Raw genomic sequence first — 22,956 nt, 5'->3', positions numbered from 1 at the left:
AAATCTAAGTGGGAGGAAAAAAATGTAAAGCTTGGCAGGATAATCAGATTCTCTTCCTTGATCTTCATCCTCCATCATTTTGAAATCTTGGTAAGTGTGTTAAAACATAAATACAGAGATTCTGATAATAGAAAGACTGAGAAGAGAAGCAAACAAGATATTTTTGTTTTGATACAAAACTTGTTCAATTTTCTGCCTCTTCAAAAACTTGTTCAGAGGCGAAACATTGGAGATACAATTTTTTTTTTTAATTTTGTCTCAATTGTAGTTTCTAGATTCATAATACAAACAAAGAAATAGACCAAATACTTTTGTTTAGTACAAAATTTGTTCAATTTTCTACCTCCCAAACATTTTTTTTCTATCTTTTCTCAATCTTAATCTCTTATTGCTGTTGTTTTAAGACACTTACCATCAAAATCAAGCATTGCATTTGCACTCTTAAACAGGGGCAGAGTCATTTAATGTTTTTCTGTTTCAACATCATTTTGAAGACTTATCATCTGTCAGAAACATGAGAAGCAAAAACAGCAATATCTTCCACCTTGTTTTGATGCCTTTTTAGCTTTTGGAGGAGGAGGAGGCGGCGACGACGATGATTTCTCTGGCTGCTGTTGTTGGTTTTCAGTTTTTTCATGCATTTCTGATTCTACTGTTGAAGAACTTATTCTTTCTCCATTATTTGTTAATCTAAAAGAAATCAGGAAAAGAAAGCTATGGTTAATAGTAGGAAATTATTTACCCTTTTGTAATGTTTAGAATTTTTTTGAAGAATATAATTTAAACAAAAATATAAATGAAACTGAAATAATTTCAAACTGCTAAAAAATATTGTTCAAAATTTAACCTTGAGAAGGTACAGGTAACACCATGAATTGTCAAATAAATAGACTTGCACATTTATCATTTGTGCTATAACTAGTGATGGATTAATTCTTATAATAAGATATTAAACTTTAAGCTATGAATATAAATAGTATAAATGATTGACATTGATCATCCATACTGGAATTATGCTGTATTACTCAGAGCTGGCAGTATTATTTGTATTTGCGAATTGAACTTAAATCCTATCTTACGGTACTCATTATCATGGCTATACTATTACTACATGGCATAGTATTCATAGAGAAAAATGCAATTAATCTTTCTTTTTAGATGTAGTCAACTTCACGTAAAATTAATAATTAAAAACCGTTAGATGAAAATTTAGTCAAATCATTTAACATTTCTTAACTATCAACTAACTTCACGTGAAGTTGACTGCACCGAGTTTTCACCAATATAATAAAGGAAGATATGATGAAAGTGTTTCTTACATCGGAAACTGAAACGAACGACCGCTCTCCATGGATCTGTAAGACACAACAGGGGCATTATTTGCTTCTTTACTATGATGATCCATTGTTGTTTTGTCCAATACTTTTGTCTCAACTTTTCTTGATTCCTCATCATTCTTACGTTCATGCTTTTCCAAATCAAGAACCAAACTTCCGTCCGACGAATCCGACGAGACGGAGTGTCTGTTGTTGTTTTCTTCATAACTCACTTCCTGAACAGTTGGCAATGGCATGGAAACATTGTAAAGTTCCCCGGATTTGTTATTATTATTGTTCATTGCAAAAGAAATGTCCCTAGTTATGAAACTCCCATTCCCTAATCGGATACTAAACAAAGATTCATTTGATGCAACACTCCATTGATCATTAGGATTTGATTTACCAAACACAGATGCTGGAATTCTGTTCGGATCATAACCGCTTTCCATTGTGTAATGAGATGGAGAATGTGTAGTTGAAGCACCCGTGTAGCTCCATACGGGAGAATCATATACATGTAGATCATAACTATGCTCGAAACTATTTCTATTTCCTGGCTCTTCTCTATCGTCAGAATCTAATGATGAGTCTGACGATAGAGAAGAGACAGAATATCTCTTAATAGAATCCACGTCGCTGTCGTCTCCGTTTAGGTTAACTTGCACTTTAAATTTCTTGCTACTTCCTTTGTTATCCATTTGAGAACTCTACAAAAGCAAGATAAGTAGCAATGTTAGATGATATTGAAGAGAATAAAGCAATTCTTGTAAAATGTAACATATATACATTTGTAACAAAAAAGGAGTTACCACTTACCAAGGTTTTTGAGTTCTTTTGAGGAGGCACAACAATGAAATTGTGTGTATCTTTTGTTCTAATTTCTTTTTTTTTTTTTATACATACAGGCACATATATAAGAGCTGCAAGATATTAGACATCCTTCTGCAATCAGAAATTAAATTGAATTATCATTGACATGTAACATTTTATCTTACATTGAAAAAATGAAAATAAAATAAAAAAGCAAACATGTAAGCAATTATCTTATTGTAAAAATTAAACACCAAATAAAAAAAACTAAGGTATAATGCTATGAAGCTTACTCAAATATTCATAATTGAATCTTTTAACCTTGCAGCTTCAAATTATAATTGATTCGTTCAAATCAATTCAACATGAAGGTGAATTGCAAGGACCCAGAAAAGAGATTAACCTTTTTTGGGCCCCCAAATTAGAAGAAGATGGAAAATGACAATAATGAAAAATTAAGCATGAAAAGTGATTGAGAGAAGGTCAAACATGAAATGGTTCCAAAGGTTAATTAAGGTTTAAAAACTGGGTTTTGGGGATAACGTTCTGTTAATGAAGAAAACGCAGAAAAGACTAAAGTGGTCAAATGATAAAAATAGTCAGAGAGAGGTTCCCGGGATCTTATACACTTATATAGCAATGTGATTGTCAATTTACTAAATTGGGTCACTCTCACAGCCTCTTTATACAAATAAAAATAAAAATAACAAAAATAAGTTATGATATATATAATATAATAATTGATTAACTTTCCATGATTTTAATTGCTTTTAAATCTATCCATATAGATATGGATCGTCACCTAAAGCAATGACGAGTATGGTGAACCATCAGCCACGTCATTATGCCACCACTTAAAACTTGCATTAGGAAAAGCCAAAAATAGGCAAGGTATAATGTCAAAGATTTGTCACCAGTGAGAAGAATACTAAACATAGTCTAGATTCAGTTCATTTCTACCAATTCAAGTGGGTGTTTTTTCTCTAGAACTATGTCATTTGCATTCCCTCTAGAAAAGGACAAGTAGGACTTAGTTTAGATTTTATTTTAATTTTATTTGTAGGTTTAGTAATTTTTTTTATTAAAATTTAATTTTTTTAACTTTAATTTTATTACAATTTAAAGTTTTTTTATTTAATTTTATTCAATTTTATTTATAATAAATTATTTTTTAATTAAATACAATATTTAATTATTTTATATTTTATATTTTATAAATATACTAATAAAATAAAAAAGATAAATTAAGTCTATAGTAAAATTAAAAACAACAAAAATATAATGAGATTCATGTTAAAATTAAAAAACAAGAATAATATAAATTCGATTTCTATCAACTTTATTTTATATGTATAATAATTTATTAATTTTTAATTATATACTATAATATGTCAAGACTATTTCGCTCTCAATCAGATCCATTGCTGGTTCGATTTCTATCAACTTTATTTTATATGTATAATAATTTATTAATTTTTAATTATATACTATAATATGTCAAGACTATTTCACTCTCAACCAGACCCATTGCAAATCGAGTTGTCAATCCTATCTCAACAGCTTGGGTCAAATTAGATATTCGCGGATAAAGTTAGTATTGCCAACCCTAAAAAGGAGTAAAATTTAAAAGATTGTTGGAATGAAGTGAATATATTAATTTTATTTTAATTAATTATTTATTATTATTTTTTTTAATATAAAAACTAAGGATTAATATATTATTTATTTTAAGTTAAAAATTAATTTATTTTTCTATTTTACTAGAAACTAATTTGTCAAACATTTAAAAAAATATAAAAATTTTGACTCTTTTTTTAGGACTAGTTTGTTGAATGCAATATCACGTTCTGAAACTTTGAGAAGAGGACAAGGTGTAGAAAAGGACAATGCTGAAGATATGTTAAGAATGGAGGGTAATTTAGAGAAGCATAACAAAAGAAGTTATCCATAGATAGATTTTGTGATTGTAAATGTTCCTATGTTTATCATCATCTATATCAGAAAAAGGATGATAACCAAAAACTATGAATGAAGCTTAGATCAAAATAGTTGCTATGGTAGGAGTTTTGCAGTCTCAGCTCTTCAATGTTAGAGTCCACACCTTAACTTGTAAGTTATGCTCTTATGTATTTTGGTCTTTATTAGTGTTGATCTTTGTTTTTATATTATGTACATTTTTGAATCCATTATGTATGATTTTTTGTTTCTTTCTCTTTATTAGCAGCCACAACAAAATGCCTTATTCCAAATCCAATAATGCATACAACTTCACTAGGCCTAATTACATGTTTTGATGGTACTTCAATCCATCACAAAATGCCTCAAGTTCCAAGTGATTCTAGAAGTATTACGAAGGTATAAATATACTAAGATTTCATATTCACAGCTGTTCAAGTAAATTTATAACACACTAAATAATAAAATTCCTATAAGGTTTTTGGGCTGCGGCGAAGAAGGGCGAATGAGAGGACTGAAACTTATGTGCTGTTAGAACCAGGGCAGGAAGAGAAGTTTGTTTCTGAGGAAGAACTTAAGGTCAAGTTGAAAGGGTGGCTTGAAAATTGGCCTGGAAAGTCTCTTCCTCCTGATCTGGCGCGATACGAGAACATCGATGATGCTGTTTCATTTTTAATAAGATCTGTTTGTGAACTTCAGATTCATGGAGATATTGGCTCAGTTCAATGGTACGAGGTTCGTTTGGAATGAACAGAGAGATAGTGTAAAATCATTCTCCTCAAATATCAAAAACACAATACTCTCTCTGTTTTCTCTGTTACTTGAAAATTTTGTAACGCATTTATTAATTGTATTAATAATTAATAAATATTAAATAAGACAAAAAAATTTTTCTTCTTAACATTACCGTCTTTTATTAGACTATATTTATAAAATGATCATTTAGTTAATAATAACAATTAAATGATAGTTAGTTATCTTTCCTTCTCTTATTAACACGTATATGCATATGTATAATGTACTTCTATAATTCTATGTACTCTGAGAATACATAAGAATACATAAAATGGTTACGTCTCTGGTGGCTATACTAGTGATGGTTACAAATGACTATATGTTGACCACGCAATAAGATGATGACACCTGAATTGTGAGAGTGTATCATTAACGTTTGATTAGCATATTAAACGCGGTAACTTTTGTTTTTTTTACCCCAGGAATTTTGTGAAAAAAATCATGATGTATATTAGGAGTATGATTGTCAGTAGGGTGAATCAATTTCTGGAGAGAATGGGTGGTTGTTTCGACTGCCGGTGATAGCTAGGTCCCAAGTTAACCTCTGGCGATGCAATCTGTATGTAGCGGAGGAAGAAGAACAGTAGTTATCTTTCGAGTGGAGTGAGGGTTTTGCCGTCGACAGTGATTGTTGTGGAACCCCAATGATGTGATGATCATTCTTTGTATAAGGAGGAAGAAGGTGAAGTAGGTTAGATTGGATGGTATACGAATGGCGTTAGTTGATATCCTGTGTTCTTGGTTTGTATCCATGGAGTTTTGCGGTGTCTGGTAGCATTCCAGGTAGTAGGATGTTGGAGTTGCTGGTGGTTTCAAGTTTGGCATTTGTTTTTAGTCTTGGCTTTGAGAGGTTAAAGATGAGTGTGTGCCAGTGTCATTGAGTTTAGGAAATTGGTTTTTTTTTTTCATAATATTATTGGGTTTGCTATTTATGATGGTTGTTTTTTTGTGGTATCTGTTTGGGCCCAAATTTTTTAGAAAAAAATGAGTGAAACCGCTCATAATTACCGTGTCATTAGCATAGTTACCGCTTCCCAAGCTTGAACTCGCCACATATCGCTTGATTACAGGCTAATTTAGGATAGCCACGCTAGTCACCAATCGTAACTAGGCACCACAGACGGCACCTACATTATATATATGCATCTATGTGCTAAGTGCTAACAAGATAAAAAAAAATAATTAACTAACACTTAATTATTATTCCTAACTAATTGATTATTCTATAAATATAGTCTAATACTCTTGTGAAATTTTGTTTTGATTAGTATTGTTCTCATTTAATTTAATTACTCCAAAGAATTACATAATTAATCTAGAAAAGTTGTTTAGTAGCACAAAAGATTTTAGGAACTGCCATTTATTTAATGAAAGTTTATAAAAAATAATGCTCTAAATAACTTTATAAGACCTACGTAATTGATTCGTTATTAAAAGTAATTAAATGGCTAAATGCATTGATTAGATTATAAGAATGAACAAAACTTGTGAAACTACTTTTGGGGAAGAAAATCAAAAGAGCATCTTCTTCCCCAATTGTCACTGATATTTAGTTAACTTTCCAACCTCTTAGCCTTTTATGTATACAAGGCAAATTTGCAGTATGATTCTCTATCATAGCATTTTTTGAGACTAATAGATATAAAATGAGATGAGATTATCACAGAACATATAGTTCTTTCTTTGGTAGTAGAGTATTACAAAATCTTCAAACATGATTGAATTCTTCAGGTTTTAGTTGAGCTTCTCTTCGATCAGCATTGGCACTTTGTTTTGTAAAGGACTCACATCCTGCAAAGACGTGTCTGGGATCTGCAATAATTGTACCAATTAATTATCTCTGTTTTTTTTTTATCCACTTGAATACAATAATCACCCAAATTAAAAGTAAACATGTTCTAAATTATAAATATAGGTTTAATTGTGATGCACTACCTTAGTTTCAGTTTTAGAAGGTGGTGGTAATAGTGCACCACCCCTTTTGGTTCTGGCAAGAAGCCCTTTGGTCACAGGGGATACCATCAAATCTGTTGGGCTTGTATACCTTAATAAATATATATAACAACAAAACGCATATTAGGAAAATTTTCATCTAGTATAGTGTCACTAACCGTTACACCATATAACAAAAAAAAAAAAGTATAAATGTTATTTATTTATGCATATACATACCTTTCTGGGTACTTGAATGCCTTGGGGACTCTAAGGCGATCTGGGGTGACAGGTTTACGCAATTGGTTAAAGGAGCTTAGTGGAGTTGTTGGTGTTTTGCAATCAGGTTGAGGTTCAGGTTGGAGTGGTTTTGCTTGAATTGGAACTTTTGGAGGCGTTTTCAGCATGTTTTCCATGAGTAGGGCACTTGAGAATGTGATGGTGATGTGGTGGAAGATTAAGTAAGGTGGGTGAATGTTTAGAAGAAAGAAAAAAAAAAAGATTGGGAAATACAACGGTCGAATTGTGTGTGGCAAGCAGTGATAGAAAAATATAGAATTAGAATAGGTGTTATATATTCAAACACAATGAAGGCCGTTGGAGATGGATACAACGACCACCACCAAATGTTTGGGGATTGGACTTCTCAATGTTTCTTTTTAATGGTTTGATAAAGTATAATTTTTTATTATTTAATATTTTTTATATATATTTTTTATTTATTTAAAGAATGTAAGGTAACAAATTATACTTTACTAAATAATTAAGCAAAAAAAAAAATAAAAAAATCCATTTTTCTACCAAATGGGATATCAATAATGTTATCTTCGACTAATTTTTTTATTAAAAATAACTTTGGTATAACACTTCAAAATATATAATATGCAGGGCCGTATTGTTATGAGAATTTTATATTATAAAATTAATAATTAAGTATTACACAAATAAAAATAGAACTCACGTACAATTATATTAACATAAAATTAATAATTAAAAATTATTATCAAATTTATTAAGAATTTAATTTTAATATATTATTTTTTGGATGACTATTTATGCGGTCAATATAAAAATTAGTTATTTTATTAATGTAACATTGTATAATTAAATGCACGTATAAAATTACTTTACACGGACAATATATAAAAATTAACTGTATTTATTAAATATTTTAAAAAAATTTAATTATTAATTTTACATAAAAATAATTATATATGAGTTTTGTGTTGTAAAACAACTAGATAAATAAGGAAGATGTAAATATAAAATAAAGATATGTAAATAGAAGACTCTAATATTAATATAATTAACTCGATAAAATAATTTATATATTTAGATGCAGTAACGTAAAGATAGATAGAGGAAAATTATTAATAGTGTATGGAGAGAGAAGATAATTTTATTGCTATAAAGAGAGAGAGAAAGGGAATATTTGTAATTGTGTGTGTAAAATTCTATTGCCTCGTTCATGCTTTTATAGGCAAACAAATTCTTCTTTTCAAACATTATTAATTGTGCTATATGAGAATTTGCTCCTTCCAGGATGAGAAATCAGATTCACCCATAAATGAGCATTCATCCTTATCCTTCCATGTTGTAACACTCCCCCTTGGATGTTCATTTAGGAATATGCCTCATTAAAACTTTATTAAAGAAAAACCCAGTGGAAAAAAATTTTAGTGAAGGAAAACGAGTACAATATCCTTTGTGATGGGAACTGCCTCATTAAAAACCTTGTCAAGAAAAACCCTATGGAAAAAAAACCTGACCAAGGAAAAAAGAGTACACTCTCCCCCTCTTGGCGACATCATTTAATGTCTCGAAATCGGCGCATCCCAATCTCATGTACCAATCTTTCAAAGGAGGATTTTGGGAGTGACTTTCTGAATAAATCTGCCAGATTGTCACTTGATCGAATCTGTTGGACATCAATTGTCCCCTGATTTTGAAGATCATGAGTGAAAAAGAATTTGAGAGAAATATGCTTTGTTCTATTGCCTTTGATGTATTCGCCTTTAAGTTGAGCAATGCATGCTATATTATCTTCAAACAGGACAGTTGGAGCTATCTTATGATCAATCAGTCTACATGATGACAGAATATATTGAATCAGACTCTTCAGCCAAAAACACTCGCGACTAGCTTCATGAATCACTAGTATTTCAGCATGATTCGATGAGGTTGCTGCTATCGTCTGTTTCGTGGACCTCCATGATATAGCTGTACCACCATATGTGAACAGGTATCCTGTTTGAGATTTCCTTTTGTGTGGATCAGACAAGTATCCAGTATCTGCATAGTCAACTAGTTGGGACTTGGATCCATAGGGATAAAACAATTCCATATCAACCATTCCATGAAGATATCGAAAAATTTGTTTGATTCCACTCCAATGTCTTCTGGTTGGAGAGGAACTATATCTTGCTAGTAAATTCACCGCGAATGATATGTCAGGTCGCGTATTATTAGCAAGATACATTAGCGTTCCAATGGCACTAAGATATGGTACTTCAGGACCAAGGATATCTTCATTCTCTTCTTTAGGACGGAATTGATCCTTTTACACATCTAAAGATCTTATAATCATTGGGGTACTTAATGGATGTGACTTGTCCATATAAAATCTCTTTAAGATCTTTTCTGTGTATGTTGTTTGATGAATAAAGATCCCATCTTTTGTATGCCCAATCTGCAAGCTGAGACAAAATTTAGTCTTTCCAAGATCTTTCATCTCAAACTCTTCTTTTAGAGTTTTTTATAATTGTTGGAATCTCTTCAGGAGTCCCAATGATATTTAAATCATCAACGTACACAGCAATTATAATGAATCCAGATGCAGTTTTCTTTATGAAAACACACGGGCATATATCATCATTCTTGAAACTGTTTTTGGCCAGATACTCAGTAAGACGATTATACCACATTCGTCCAGATTGCTTCAGACCATATAAAGATCTTTGCAATTTGACTGAGTATAACCCTTGCAAATATTCATTGGATGGTTTAGATATCTTTAGTCCTTTAGGGACTTTCATATAGATATCCCGATCTAATGAGGCGTATAAGTAGGCTGTTACCACATCCATTAAATGCATATGCAGTTTATGATATGCAAATAAACTGACCAAACAACGCAATGTTATCGCATCCACTACAGGGGAATACGTTTCTTCATAATCTATACCGGGCCTTTGTGAAAAACTTTGTGCCACAAGTCGGGCTTTGTAGCGCACTTCATTTTTCTCATTTCGTTTTCTCACAAATACCCATCGGTATCCAACAGGTTTTACATCTTCAAGTGTACGGACTACAGGTCTAAAGACTTCATGTTTTGCAAGTGAGTCTAATTCAGCCTTCGTGGCTTCTTTCCATTTTGGCCAATCATTCCTTTGTCGACATTCTTCGACTGATTTTGGCTCAAGATCCTTATTTTCATGCATGATATTCATGCCACATTATATGCAAATATTTCATTGACAATTGTCTTATTTCGGTCCCATTTCTCTCCTGTAAAGACATAATTTATCGAGATCTCGTCATTTTCATAATTTTTAGGTACCTGAACGTCTTCTGGCGTTAAAACTATATCACAATTTTGGACAACTGCAGGTGTCTTTACTATGTCTTTTTCAACAGAAATCGTATTTACCCCTTTTCTTTTTCGAGGATTTTTGTCTTTAGAAACGACAAGCCTGCCACGCTTCTGGCGTGTATTTGCTTCAGTGGCAATTTGTCCAACTGGGACATCAATTTGAATTGGGGCATTTTTCGCTGATATATAAGATTTGGTTATCCTCTTTGTATTGGAAAATGTATCAGGCAATTCATTTGCTATTCTTTGCAAATGTATAATCTTTTGAACTTCTAGTTCACATTGCCCTGATTGAGAATCTAAATGCATCAACGATGATGCATTCCAATTAAGTTCTTTTTCAGGAAGCTTATTCTCTCCCCCTAATGTTAAAAATTTTGATTCATCAAAATGACACTTCACAAATCGGGCTTTAAATATATCTTCAGTTTGTATCTCAAGATACCTTACTATAGATGGAGAATCATATCCAACATATATTCCCAATTTTCTTTGGGGTCCCATTTTGGTACGATTAGGTGGTGCAATGGGAACATATATCGCACAACCAAATATTATTAAATGGAAAATATTTAGCTGCTAGCCAAAAGCTAATTGCATAGGAGAGAACTGATGATAACTCGTTGGCCTCAAACGACTAAGTGCTGCGGCATGTAAAATTGCGCGTCCCCAAACCGAGGTTGGGAGATTTGTTCTCATAAGCAAGGGTCTAGCAATTAATTGGAGGCGTTTAATAAGCGATTCTGCTAATCCATTTTGTGTGTAAACATAAGCTACTGGATGTTCAACACTTATTCCATTAGCTATACAATAAGCATCAAAAGTTTGGGAAGTAAATGCAGCAACATTATCAAGACGAATTGCTTTGATTGGATTTTCTAAAAATTGTGCTTTTAATAGAATAATTTGAGCCAGTAATCTCGCAAACGCTAGGTTGCGAGAGGACAATAAGCACACATGTGACCATCTCGAAGATGCGTCTATAAGGACCATAAAATATCTAAAAGATCCACATGGTGGATGGATTGGTCCACATATATCACTTTGAATCCTTTCTAAAAATTCAGGGGACTCAAATCCAACCTTTATTGGTGATGGTCTTAAAATTAACTTTCCCTGAGAACATGCAGCACAACAAAATTCACTAGTTTTAAGAATCTTCTGGTTCTTTAGTGAATGTCAATGGTTGTTCCCGGATGACCCAGTCGGTCATACCAAGTTATGAATTCATTTGGACTAGTAATCTTCTGGTTTACAGTGGCATGTGATTCAATTGCACTAATCTTGGTATAATATAATCCAAATGAAAGTGAGGGCAACTTTTCTAATATAACCTTTTTATTTGAATCATGAGTTGTGATACATAAGTACTCATGACTTTCCTCATTCATAGTCTCAATATGATATCCATTTCGGCGAATATCTTTAAATCTCAACAAGTTTCTTCGAGACTTGGTAGACAACAATGCATTATTTATTATGAATTTTGTTCCTCCGTGAAACAAAATTATAGCTCTTCCAGAGCCTTCAATCACATTGCCTGAGCCAATAATAGTATTAACACATTCTTCTTTTGGCATAAGATGGGTAAAATATATATTACTTTTGAGAATAGTGTGCAAACTTGCACTATCCGCAAGGCATACATCTTCATTACATATCCTTGCCATTCTTTTCAAAGACAAATAATAATAAAATGAGTAGTATGCATAGTTAAATTGAATTCTTGATCGGAATTATTTTTCTAAGAAATACTGCACATAAAAATAATATCATATACTAAAATTTTATTTTAAAACATGACATATTTAATAATTTTAAAATTTATAAACATTAATATTTCATTATTTATATACATCATATTTGAAACTTAAATACATAGAAAATAAAACATAACAATAAGTTCTTTACATTATTTATTTACATGAATACTTAACAATCTCACACATTAAACTATTCCATCATTGATCAAATGACCAATATTTCCTTCAGGATCCTCAAAGAAATTAGATACATCACAATGAGTAGTGAAATTTTCAGCATTATTTGAAACAAAATTCGACTCTTTTTTCTTGTCATCCTTTTTCAAAGATGCCTGGTAAAGATCGACTAGGTGCCTTGGGGTACAGCAGGTACGTGACCAATGACCCTTTCCACCACAATGGAAACTCTTATCATCTGTTGATTTATTCTGCCTAATATTTCTTTCTTTATCCCACTTCTAGTGAGATCCTCTCTTTTGAATATAATTCCTTTTCCTTCCATAATTTTTTTTCTTGTTATTAAAGCCTTACCATTTACCTCTTCTTGGGTAATTTGCCGCATTTACTTCAGGAAATGGGGCGGCGCCAGCTGGGCGCGCTTCATGATTTTTCAATAGCAACTCATTGTTGCGTTTAGCAACAAGAAGGCAAGAAATTAATTCAAAATATTTTTTAAATCATTTTTCTCAATACTGCTGCTGCAGGAGCACATTCGAGGCATGGAAGGTTGAGAAAGTTTTCTCCAACATATCATGGTCAGTTATCTTTTCCCCACATAATTTCATTCGTGAGGTGATTCGAAACATTGCAGAATTATATTCATTTATAGATTTAAAATCTTGTAGACGCAAGTGCGTCCATTCATATCGGGCTTGAGGAAGTATCACCATTTTTTATGATTGTACCTTTCTTCAAGGTCTTTCCAAAGATCTGCATGATCTTTTAATGTGAGATATTCATTTTTCAATCCTTCGTCAAATTGACGACGGAGAAAAATCATGGCTTTGGCTTTATCCTTCTGGGATGCATTATTTTCAGCTTTAATGGTATCTCCAAAATCCATTGAATCAAGATGGATTTCAACATCTAATATCCATAATAAATAATTGTTTCCAAATATATCAAGAGCATTGAATTCAAGATGAGAGAGTTTTGACATAATGAAAATTTGTTACCTGAATCTTCCTAAAAATTTGATCAGAGTCTCGTGCTGATAACATGTTGTAAAACAACTAGATAAATAAGGAAGATGTAAATATAAAATAAAGATATGTAAATAGAAGACTCTAATATTAATATAATTAACTTGATAAAATAATTTATATATTTATATGCAGTAACGTAAAGATAGATAGAGGAAAATTATTAATAGTGTATGGAGAGAGAAGATAATTTTATTGCTATAAAGAGAGAGAGAAAGAAAATATTTGTAATTATGTGTGTAAAATTCTATTACTTCGTTCATGCTTTTATAGGCAAACAAATTCTTCTTTTCAAACATTATTAATTGTGCTATATGAGAATTTGCTCCTTTCAGAAATCAGATTCACCCATAAATGAGTATTCATCTTTATCCTTCCATGTTGTAACATTTTGAATGGTATTTCAATTTTTCAATTAATGAAATTTGCCCCCAAATTAACCCATCGGTCTAATTTCTCTTTTCACACTGTTAATTATCAGTTAACTAATAATTTGACTTATTCAAATTATCTAACTATTCTAACTTAACTATAAAATTACAAAAATACCCAAAAATAAATATATATTTGTATATAGATTCTATATATTATTTAATTTATTTTTAATATATATTTTATATTTTAAAATAATTGATATTTTATTTATTTTATTTGAGTTTACAACATAAAATAGGACCCAAAAAATAGAATAGAAGGGATATGTATACATATCTCACCCAGAATGATTTATTTATTAAGTTTTTTTTTTTTCATCATACAAAATTTGTTCTCATATATTTTTTTATTTTATTTAAATTTTATAGTGTCAAATTATAATTGTTGAGTTTAGAAAATAATAACATTATTCTTGATAATGACAAACATATAATTAGTTGAATTTAAAAATCTAAATATTACTTGATGAATCTTTTATTTGTGTAGGCTCATATTAATGTTGTTATTAAAAGAAAGGCTAAGATTTTAGCCGTTCATATTGGAAAAAATAATAATAATAAAAATTACAGAAATTTGAACCAAAATGGATAAATAATAGAATAATTCTTCACATACAAGCGTTTTTTTTTATACAAGTCTTTACAAGTCATAACGCGCTTCGAACCGTACTGCACGTTTTCACTGCACCTTCTTCTTCTTTTTCTTCTTCTTCTTCTTCTTCTTCTTCTTCTTCTTTTCTTTCCTTTCTTGCCTTCTCTTTCTCCTTCTTCATTTACATGCTTTTCTCTCTATTTTCTTTTTTCGATATTCTCGATTTTCATTAATTTTTGACATCAAGCTCTGAAATCATTTTTGAAGAAGAAGAAGTAGTAGAAGATGAGGAGGAGAAAGAGAAAGAATTCTGAATTATGCATAAGATGTACTTCAACGAATTTTGGGTGTATTTCTTAAATCTTTTGGATGTAGTTTTGTAATCCTTTGGGTGTATTTCTGTAATCCTTTGGGTATATTTCTATAATCGTTTGGGTGAATTCCTATAACCGTTTGGGTGTATTTCTGTAATCATTTGGGTGTATTTTTGTAATCATTTAGGTGTATTTCTGTCATCGTTTGGGTGTATTTCTGAAATTCCATTATCTTCAAATTTGGCAAGAAACTCGTTTTCATGGAGGAAGAAGAAGAAGAGTTGTTCATAATGCATGGTGAGTAGTGCGCTTTGAAAATAGGAAGTGGTTGAATAACGTGCGTTTATTTACTCTTGAATGTGGGAGTGTAATGCGTGTGTTTTGTTGGACTTGTGCCAACTTGTATGACTTGTAAGCCAAAAAGACTTGTATGTGTAGCAACCCTCTAAATAATATGGCTTATTATTGTTGTAACCTTGTCCAATATCAGTTCGGGTAAAAGTATTTGCAAGAAAGGAAGAAATGGCTCTTTTCAATAAAATGAAGGCAATTCACCTCATTAAACTAAATGCACATCAATATTACTTGAATATTTCAAATTAAAAAATGTAACACTCAAAATTCCAAAGCACATTTTTATATAAATCGAATTGATTAAATTCGATTTATAGAAACAAGTAGTAAATCGAATCTATTAAATTCTATCTACGCAGCTGTTCGGGGATAAGTCAGGTACCTGATTCCACATCCGTTGGCTACCTTATGTCGCCATGCTAGAGGACATGAGTTAGTACAGTTGGGAGTCTGCTGCACTATCATGACTATATATATAGGTGCATGTGCCGTGTGGCAAACAGAAGCGTCGTCAAGTTGGCTAATCCACTGCAACTCCTCCAGTTGTGGATCTTCTAGAGGTTCCCAGGACTTCGGCTGGACAGATTTGATGTTTTTCATTGGCCATTAGCGTCGAGGTAATCTCCCTTTAGTTATGCACTCTTTTCTATTATTTAGCAGTTCACTTTACTGTCAACTAAATGTTTTGGTTATCAGATGGTTAGGTTATCAGCCGAGCTTGAGCGACAAGGGGTCTCGTGTCCCGAATTGCAGGATGAGGATTGATTTACTCCATTTCGGAGATGTATTTGAATTTCTGTCCTTCGTCCCAATGCTGAGTGCAATGTGCGTAGTCAATTCAATTAGCCCAGTCGAACATAACAGGATCAAAGGCTCGGAGGATGTCAAACCAGTAATGAAACTCGATCTCGCTCTTCACATACGCAGCATTCACTAATAGCCTCCTTGCATCCTTTCCCTTGAAAGTCAGGGCAAAATTAGCAGCCACGTGATGGATGCAGAACGCCCTATATGCAGTAGGCGAAAGCCACCCGCCATCAGGAACTTCCAATGCAGCCTTTATCTCATTGTGCCTATCTGATATAACTAATATACCCGGTTGATGTGTCACATGCATCCAAAGGTGAGATAGAAAGAATGACCACGACTTTGCATTCTCACCTTCCACAAGTGCAAATGCAATAGGAATGATGTTGGAGTTTCCGTCCTATGCAATCACGACAGGCAGTGTCCCCCGTATTTGCCGTACAGGTGAGTCCCGTCCACACTAACCAATGGCTTGCAATGTCAAAATGCCTCAACACATGGTGGGAATGTCCTGAACAAACGATGGAAATAAGCTGCAGAGTCATCCACTTGCCGACCAACTCGAACAGGACTCGTCTTCAACACAACTACACTACCTGGCATAGTGATCTGCACATTCAATACCCATCGTGGCAAGTTATTGTACGACTTTTTCTAATTTTCGTAAATTTGTGAAACGGCCTTCTGTTTGGCCATCCAAACCCTTTTGTACGTCGGCTTGAAGCTGAAGTGTGCCTCCGTGGTATTCTGCAGTACCTTGATCACCGTGGCAGCATCGACTCTAATCATGGACAGTATGAAGACCGATATGACATGATAATTAAGCTTTCTGTGATCACTAGATATCAATGTGGCTAGACAAGTATAAGGACCATTGTATCATTTTACCTCCCAAATGCCTTTGCATTGGCGGAGGCTAACCGGGTTGAGCCATGCGCACTCACTGTTGAACTCCTTACACTTGTCATAGTACTTGCGATGATCGGATTCTAATACCTTGTACTCAACTCCACGGCGAATGCTATAGGTCTTCATGCTAAACACGACTTCCTCTTTATCCTGATACTGCTGACTGATCTGAAATTCAGATACAACTCTTGCATTTTGTGTGTCTCTTGCCCCGAAGCCAACAGGTACACTCGGATCCCCCTGAGGTGCCATGGCATCCAAGTCCAGAGCAGAGAAGTGCGGGGGGTACTGATTAGTGCCTGAACTAGATGCTCCCCCACCCACAGCTGGAGTCGTCCGTGGTGTCTCATCGTCACTATCATCAGCTATCGTTGCAGGCTCCACATCATCATCATCATCATCATGAAATGCATCATCAACCCCATCGGGTACTCCAACCTCTCAAATGATCAGAACTATCGCAGGAGAACCAGGCGTCACAAAAGCAACCTCCCCCAACGGTCCAGCCTCACCAACTACTGCATCACCACTACAGTTCAGATTAACTACAAAGGACGGTGAAGCTACTAAATCTGGCTCAGGTGCAATCACTGACGCAACTAACGAGGAACCAATAGGCATGGAACTAGAGCAGATTGGATGCCTTGTGGAGTGCGGATTCCTATTCGAGCCTCCGGAACTAGATACTATATCCACAATCTTCACCAACAGCTCTGAAGTCCTCACCTTGGGAAACTGACGGCGACAATGGAACAACACCTGAAAATCTTCGTCACTGCTAATGACGAATGAATCATACTTGACATCATCGCATACCACAAAAATCGGGATTCTATAGAACAACTTCTCCACCCATTTCATGCCTTGCAGTCCTAGTCTCTGGAGTATACTATTCTTAAACTCAGCGAAACTCGTCGAAGGTTTGAGAAAAATACTTAGCGGGTCCTTGTCAGTAAACTTAATTCCTGATCACATTTTTTCTTAATGGACCCCCTATAATGCACAAGAGTTGCAAAACTCTCATCACTAGCCATTGTGAATCTCACTCTTTTAAAAAATTTCATTCTGAGCTCGTTTTTATATACTTTGGTGCTCTATAAATCGAATTAAATGTCTTCGAATTATTCATATAGTACCACGCACAGTGAATCAAAGCTATTAGTTTCGATTTACCATAACGTATGTGCATGGATAAATCGAATTCATTAGATTCGATTTACGTCCACTAACAAATCGAATCCTTTTGTTTCGATTTAGTAGGACCATCTTAATTCGAACCTAATTGATTCGATTTTCAATCAAGAACGTTTTTCACCTAATTCGAATCCAATGGATTTGATTTACTATTTGTTTCTATAAATCGAATTCAGTCAATTCAATTTATATAGAAATGTGCTTCGAGACTTTGACGTTGTATTTTCTAATTTAATGAAGTGATTTGTCCTCAAACTAATAAAAGAAAAATGATAAAACTTAGAGCCAAAGTTAAAAATCAAGGGTGAAGATTAAATTAATACAACAAGGACAAATGTAGCTACCAAAAGAAAAAAGAATAGAAATGATAGCACACACACAAAATCTTTTGTTATCTGCAACTTTGTTTTTCTGTTATTTTACATCTCTATTACCCCTGTTGTTGTACTCAATTTTGGAGAAGAATGCAATCATTTTATGGTATTATGTGTTCAGAATTTGTTACCAAAAAAAATTTCAAATTTTGAGAACAATACACCTATATAAAAAGGACATTCGGTCAAAAATTAAAAGCAAAGAGTAAAAACACAAATTTAGTTTTCTTAGAGCATTCTAAATACTTATCTTTTTCATTTTCTTCATTGAATATGTTGCTTTTTTATTTTATCTTTTTTTTTGTTTTCATAAAAAGGTAAATATGTGAGGCATTAGTAAACGTCGTTGAGAGAAAAGACAAAGATATACTTGGAGAATAAGTTGTTAAATATGTCAAATTCTTTTGTTGATGTATTTTCTGTTTTATATTATGAGTGTGAAAAGTTTTTTTTTTTTACTAAGTTGGGAGAGCACTTGACAGAAAAATCTAAGTTAAGTTAGTTTAGTGGTAACGAACTTGATAACGAGCTTGTGTGATCTTTGATAGGATTAGGAACAATTTTAGGGACTTGGTAATTGTAATTTCTTCGAATTATAGTAAAAATTTTATCATTATTGTGATGAAGACTGGGTGTAAGTCACATTATACTAAGTGACTAAACCAAGATATATGGTGGTACAAGCTTCTCGTCTGTACTCTGCTCTATCTTTTACGCTATTTTTAAAAGAAAAAAAATATCTCTTATATAATGTTTTCACAAAACCAAAATTTAAATTTATTTTAGTGATTAATTTAAAAAAGTCCTAAATTTAACTCTCTATAAGCCATTGAAAACTTTTAATAATTTATAAAATCAACTGAAATAAAAAATTGAAAATATCTATTTCTAAAGAGTTTAATTTTGATACACTGATAGTATAAAACGTTTTATACAATTATGTAATTACAATTTTTTTTAGATGATCATTTAAGCGGTCAATATAAAAAAATATTTATTTTTGCTAATACCACGTTATATAATTATATATATAACTATTTTACACTAACAATACATTAAAATTAAATTCATTTCTAAAATCATCTAGTCTTACTTGATCTTCTTTTTCCTAAACCCGAGTGACATGTGATTTGTGTAACAATTCATTGATTTTGGACACTTATTTTAGAATGACAAGAGCTGAAGAAGTCAAAAGCATGAACATTTACCTGTTCAATCTTCAAACTGTATCGTACTTAAGATACTCCAAAACTAAAGTACATCTTCCCATTGAACCGCGTCAAGCAGCTAATAATTCCAAAATAATAAAAACAAGTCACAGAAACAAAACATCAGTAATAGTACCTTGCAAGACTTTTGTAGGGTTTGATCTGATATTTTGTCATATCCACAAATCACAGCCACGAATTGAACCATGGACACTTATTATTATTTACCAAAAAAGCAAAAGTTTTCTTCTTTCTCCATTGTCCTGTTTTTCTTCTCAATAATTGTTATACTTTCTCGGTGCTTCATAGTGAAAAGTCAATAAACTCCATACAGTCCTTTCCATTGCTACCTTTAACATAATATAGTTGGTTATTCTTGTACCTACCCATTGTTCTAATGGTGATTGTAACATTGGCTTCTTGGTTGGTGAGTCCTTCTAAAACTTAATTGTAGTGAAGGATTCTGCTCTGTTCTGTTTCCGTTCTCTTTGTTTGTATAACATGGCCTTTGAGGAATCTGAGCTTATGATTCCGGAGCTAGAAAGAGAGGAAAACCTGATCGCCGCAGCTAGGCACGTTGTGAGGGCATTAGGATCAAAGAAGAATCTCACCGGCGACGCGAAGAAGATTCTAGCAGATCTTGGCACTCAGCTGCGTTCAATTAGCATAGCGAGTTCAAAGGAGAAAGGCCTAGAAGATAGGCTCAACGCCATTGAGGAGGTAATAATGAACTGGGAGGAAGATCAGAGCGAGTATTTGAACGCCGCGGACGAAACGCGACGGTTGATTGAGAAGTTAGAGAGCTCAACTTTAAGCAAAGAGGACAAAGAATATAAGCTTTTGCATAGAGCTTATAGCATTCTCCAAACCGCTATGTCTCAGCTCGAACAAGTCTTCAAGAACTTGCTTAGCCAGAACACGCAGCCTTTTGAGCCTGAATACGTGTCGTTTAGAAGTGAAGGTGACTTTTCTGATGAGAATTCAGTGGTGTCGTTCGGTGATGAGTCCGTCGAATCGCTCCGGAGAGACAGTATCAACGATCCGGTTAGTCCAGATGTGATTCTTCATCTTCGGTGCATTGCTAGTTTGATGTTTGCTTCCGGTTATCGCCAGGAATGTTGCCATGCTTATACCATGGCGCGAAGGGAAGCGTTGGAACAATGCTTGGCAATTCTTGAAATTGAAAAACAAAGCATTGAGAATGTCCTGAGAATGGAGTGGACTACTCTGAATTCCAAGATCAAACGGTGGATTTGGGGAGTCAGAATCTTTGTTAGGGTTTATCTTGCAAGCGAGAAGTGGCTTGCTGACCGGATTTTCGGGGAAGGCGAACCGGTAAGTCAAGTTTGTTTTGTTGATGCATCAAAGTCTTTGATGTTGCAGCTTCTGAATTTCGCCGGAGCCGTTTCAATTGGCCCGCGCAAACCTGAGAAATTGTTCAAGATTCTTGACATGTATGAGGTCCTTTCAAGCCTTGTACCGGAAGTTACCGATTTGTATCAAGACAAGGCCGGTTCGTCCGTTAGGTTCGAATTTCTCGAGGCAATAACCGGATTAGGCGATTGCGTGAAGGCCACGTTTCTTGAATTCGAGCATGCCATTGCCTCGGACGGTGCATCAACTCCTTTTGTTGGAGGAGGAATCCATCCCTTAACCAGATATGTGATGAACTATCTTGAAACTTTAACTGACTACGGCGAGAAGCTTAATCATCTTCTGAAGGACAAAGAAGAAACAGAGGAGGGAAAGATGGCGCGCCACTTCCGGTCCGTGGCATCGATCTTAGAATTCAATCTTGATGAGAAATCCAAATTATACAAAGATGTTCCCTTGCAGCACCTCTTCTTAGTGAATAACATCCAGTACATGGCTAGAAAGGTTAAAGGATCTGATGAACTTGGGTCGATTTTCGGAGACGATTGGATCCGAAAGCGCAAATCCAAGTATAGGCAGCATGCAATGAATTACCAGAGACATAGTTTGAGTCCAATTCTTTCCTTTCTTAAAGATGATGGAATCCAAATGCAAGGAACTACTAGCAATGTTGGCTCAAAGAATGTTCTTAAAGACAAGTTAAGAAGCTTCTACATTGCATTCGAGGATCTTTATAGGGTCCAAACAGCTTGGAACATTCCAGATATTCAGCTTCGCGAAGAACTGCGAATTGCGCTGTCCTTGAAGGTGGTCCAAGCTTATAGACAATTTGTAGGGAGGCATGGTAATCAGATTAGTGAGAAGCACGTTAAATATAGTGCTGAAGATTTAGAAGCTTATATTTTGGATTTCTTTGAGGGATCTGCAAAAGCATTGCAAAGTCCCCGGAAGAAGTAAAGACAGGATCAAGGATAAAAAAAAGGTTCCGGAGGTATAAAAAATTACTCACTAAATCAGTTATCATGTATTTTAAATGTGTAGTATTTTATATTTTTATATATAATTTATTAAGATAACTGATTTGGTAGCTGATTTTTAATGTACATAATAGCTGGAATGATAATTGTGATCCATCTCTAAGGGAAGCTTGTTGTATTTGTACTATATATAATAAATTAATAACAAAACTGGTTAGGGTCCATGCCAAAACCTTATTGTTCTTCCACTTATTACTTTGTGTGTATGTATTCAATGGTATAGTCATGTAGAAGACTATAAGTTAAAGAATTCTAAGTGCTTTTTATCGCTTCTTCTAACTTCTGATTGAGAATTTCCTGTGTGCACTGAGAGCAATGAATGCTCATATTATGCATCATATATTTTATTCTCATTTTAGATATTCTAATCTTATATCACCTGGTATTTTCTCTAAACTATTTCTTATATTCATTCCTATATCTAATAGGATATTATCTTTAAAATAAATAATAACAGGTGACATTGATCTTGTGAATTGGTCATGTAAAAAATTAGGGAGCCACTTAAATAAAAATGTTTAAAATATTTTTTTTAAAAATATTTTTTAGTAATTAAAATTTATATATATAATCAATTAAATTGTGTTAATTTTGTCAAAATTAGGTCAGATAAATTAATTTGACTAAAAAATGGTGAATCAAATCTTAAACCGAACTAAATTAATATTATTTTTTATAAAAAATGACTACAATATCTTTATTATAAAAAATAATTAAAATACTCCTATTAATTTAGATCAATTCAAGATTTGATTTACTATTTTTTGGTTAAATTAATTTGTCTGACTTAATTTTGATAAAAATAACACGATTTAATTAATTATACGTATTAAATTTTAATTATTAAAAAATATCTTAAAAAAATATTTTAGACATCTTTATATAAGTAACTCTTAAAAAATTAACATCGATAAGATCATCTGAAAAATCCTTATTTTAATTGCTCATTAATTGAACATCAAAACCTTGTTTGTAGGGTTCTGTATAAAA

General features: G+C 33.1%; 5 protein-coding genes across 6 annotated transcripts; 2 read left to right on the top strand and 3 right to left on the bottom strand.

Annotated features, from left to right (window-relative positions):
- Positions 1-1,315: 1,315 nt before the first annotated feature.
- LOC130957676 (uncharacterized) lies at positions 1,316-2,557 on the bottom strand. Its single transcript, XM_057884523.1, has 3 exons — positions 2,423-2,557; positions 2,136-2,261; positions 1,316-2,026 (listed from the first exon to the last, which is right to left on the bottom strand). The coding sequence occupies exon 3, from the start codon at positions 2,015-2,017 to the stop codon at positions 1,316-1,318; it is 702 nt and encodes a 233-aa protein (XP_057740506.1). The 5' UTR covers positions 2,018-2,026; positions 2,136-2,261; positions 2,423-2,557.
- Positions 2,558-4,005: 1,448 nt separating this feature from the next.
- LOC130956575 (protein CHLORORESPIRATORY REDUCTION 7, chloroplastic) lies at positions 4,006-4,986 on the top strand. Of its 2 annotated transcripts, none has more exons than XM_057883620.1 (3): positions 4,006-4,238; positions 4,351-4,484; positions 4,563-4,986. In XM_057883620.1, the coding sequence occupies exons 1-3, from the start codon at positions 4,184-4,186 to the stop codon at positions 4,833-4,835; spliced, it is 462 nt and encodes a 153-aa protein (XP_057739603.1). In that variant the 5' UTR covers positions 4,006-4,183; the 3' UTR covers positions 4,836-4,986. The 2 variants fall into 2 exon arrangements, with proteins under 2 accessions (XP_057739603.1, XP_057739604.1); XM_057883621.1 differs by having other exon boundaries at positions 4,063-4,238; positions 4,354-4,484.
- A 1,339-nt stretch (positions 4,987-6,325) lies between these two features.
- On the bottom strand, positions 6,326-7,324 carry LOC130957675 (uncharacterized; the record flags this gene model as incomplete). The annotated part of the gene is made up of 3 exons (XM_057884522.1): positions 6,326-6,692; positions 6,816-6,924; positions 7,053-7,324. Coding segments are annotated over 3 exons (459 nt in total), but the record flags the coding sequence as incomplete, so codon positions are not given.
- Positions 7,325-15,901: 8,577 nt separating this feature from the next.
- On the bottom strand, positions 15,902-17,640 carry LOC130957674 (uncharacterized). Its single transcript, XM_057884521.1, has 5 exons — positions 17,269-17,640; positions 16,815-17,217; positions 16,627-16,724; positions 16,360-16,479; positions 15,902-16,270 (listed from the first exon to the last, which is right to left on the bottom strand). The coding sequence occupies exons 1-5, from the start codon at positions 17,638-17,640 to the stop codon at positions 15,902-15,904; spliced, it is 1,362 nt and encodes a 453-aa protein (XP_057740504.1).
- Positions 17,641-19,684: 2,044 nt separating this feature from the next.
- Positions 19,685-22,154, top strand: LOC130956195 (exocyst complex component EXO70E2-like). The gene has a single exon (XM_057883241.1). It carries the CDS (start codon positions 20,057-20,059, stop codon positions 21,884-21,886), a length of 1,830 nt encoding a protein of 609 aa, XP_057739224.1. The 5' UTR covers positions 19,685-20,056; the 3' UTR covers positions 21,887-22,154.
- The last annotated feature ends 802 nt before the right edge of the window (positions 22,155-22,956 follow it).

Source organism: Arachis stenosperma, chromosome 10 (assembly GCF_014773155.1).
Source record: "Arachis stenosperma cultivar V10309 chromosome 10, arast.V10309.gnm1.PFL2, whole genome shotgun sequence".
Classification (NCBI taxonomy): domain Eukaryota; kingdom Viridiplantae; phylum Streptophyta; class Magnoliopsida; order Fabales; family Fabaceae; genus Arachis; species Arachis stenosperma.
Note: the sequence above shows the minus strand (reverse complement) of the source record. Positions and strands in the feature narration are given on the sequence as shown.

Coding starts and splice junctions, on each gene's coding strand:
- LOC130957676 (XM_057884523.1), bottom strand. CDS start 2,017: ATGGATAACAAAGGAAGTAGCAAGAAATTTAAAGTGCAAGTTAACCTA.
- LOC130956575 (XM_057883620.1), top strand. CDS start 4,184: ATGGTAGGAGTTTTGCAGTCTCAGCTCTTCAATGTTAGAGTCCACACC. Junction 4,239..4,350: donor TAGAGTCCACACCTTAACTT/GTAAGTTATGCT, acceptor TCTCTTTATTAG/CAGCCACAACAAAATGCCTT. Junction 4,485..4,562: donor ATTCTAGAAGTATTACGAAG/GTATAAATATAC, acceptor AATTCCTATAAG/GTTTTTGGGCTGCGGCGAAG.
- LOC130957674 (XM_057884521.1), bottom strand. CDS start 17,640: ATGAAATGGGTGGAGAAGTTGTTCTATAGAATCCCGATTTTTGTGGTA. Junction 16,480..16,626: donor ATGCTGCCACGGTGATCAAG/GTACTGCAGAAT, acceptor TTGAATGTGCAG/ATCACTATGCCAGGTAGTGT. Junction 16,271..16,359: donor CATTCCCACCATGTGTTGAG/GCATTTTGACAT, acceptor GTGATTGCATAG/GACGGAAACTCCAACATCAT.
- LOC130956195 (XM_057883241.1), top strand. CDS start 20,057: ATGGCCTTTGAGGAATCTGAGCTTATGATTCCGGAGCTAGAAAGAGAG.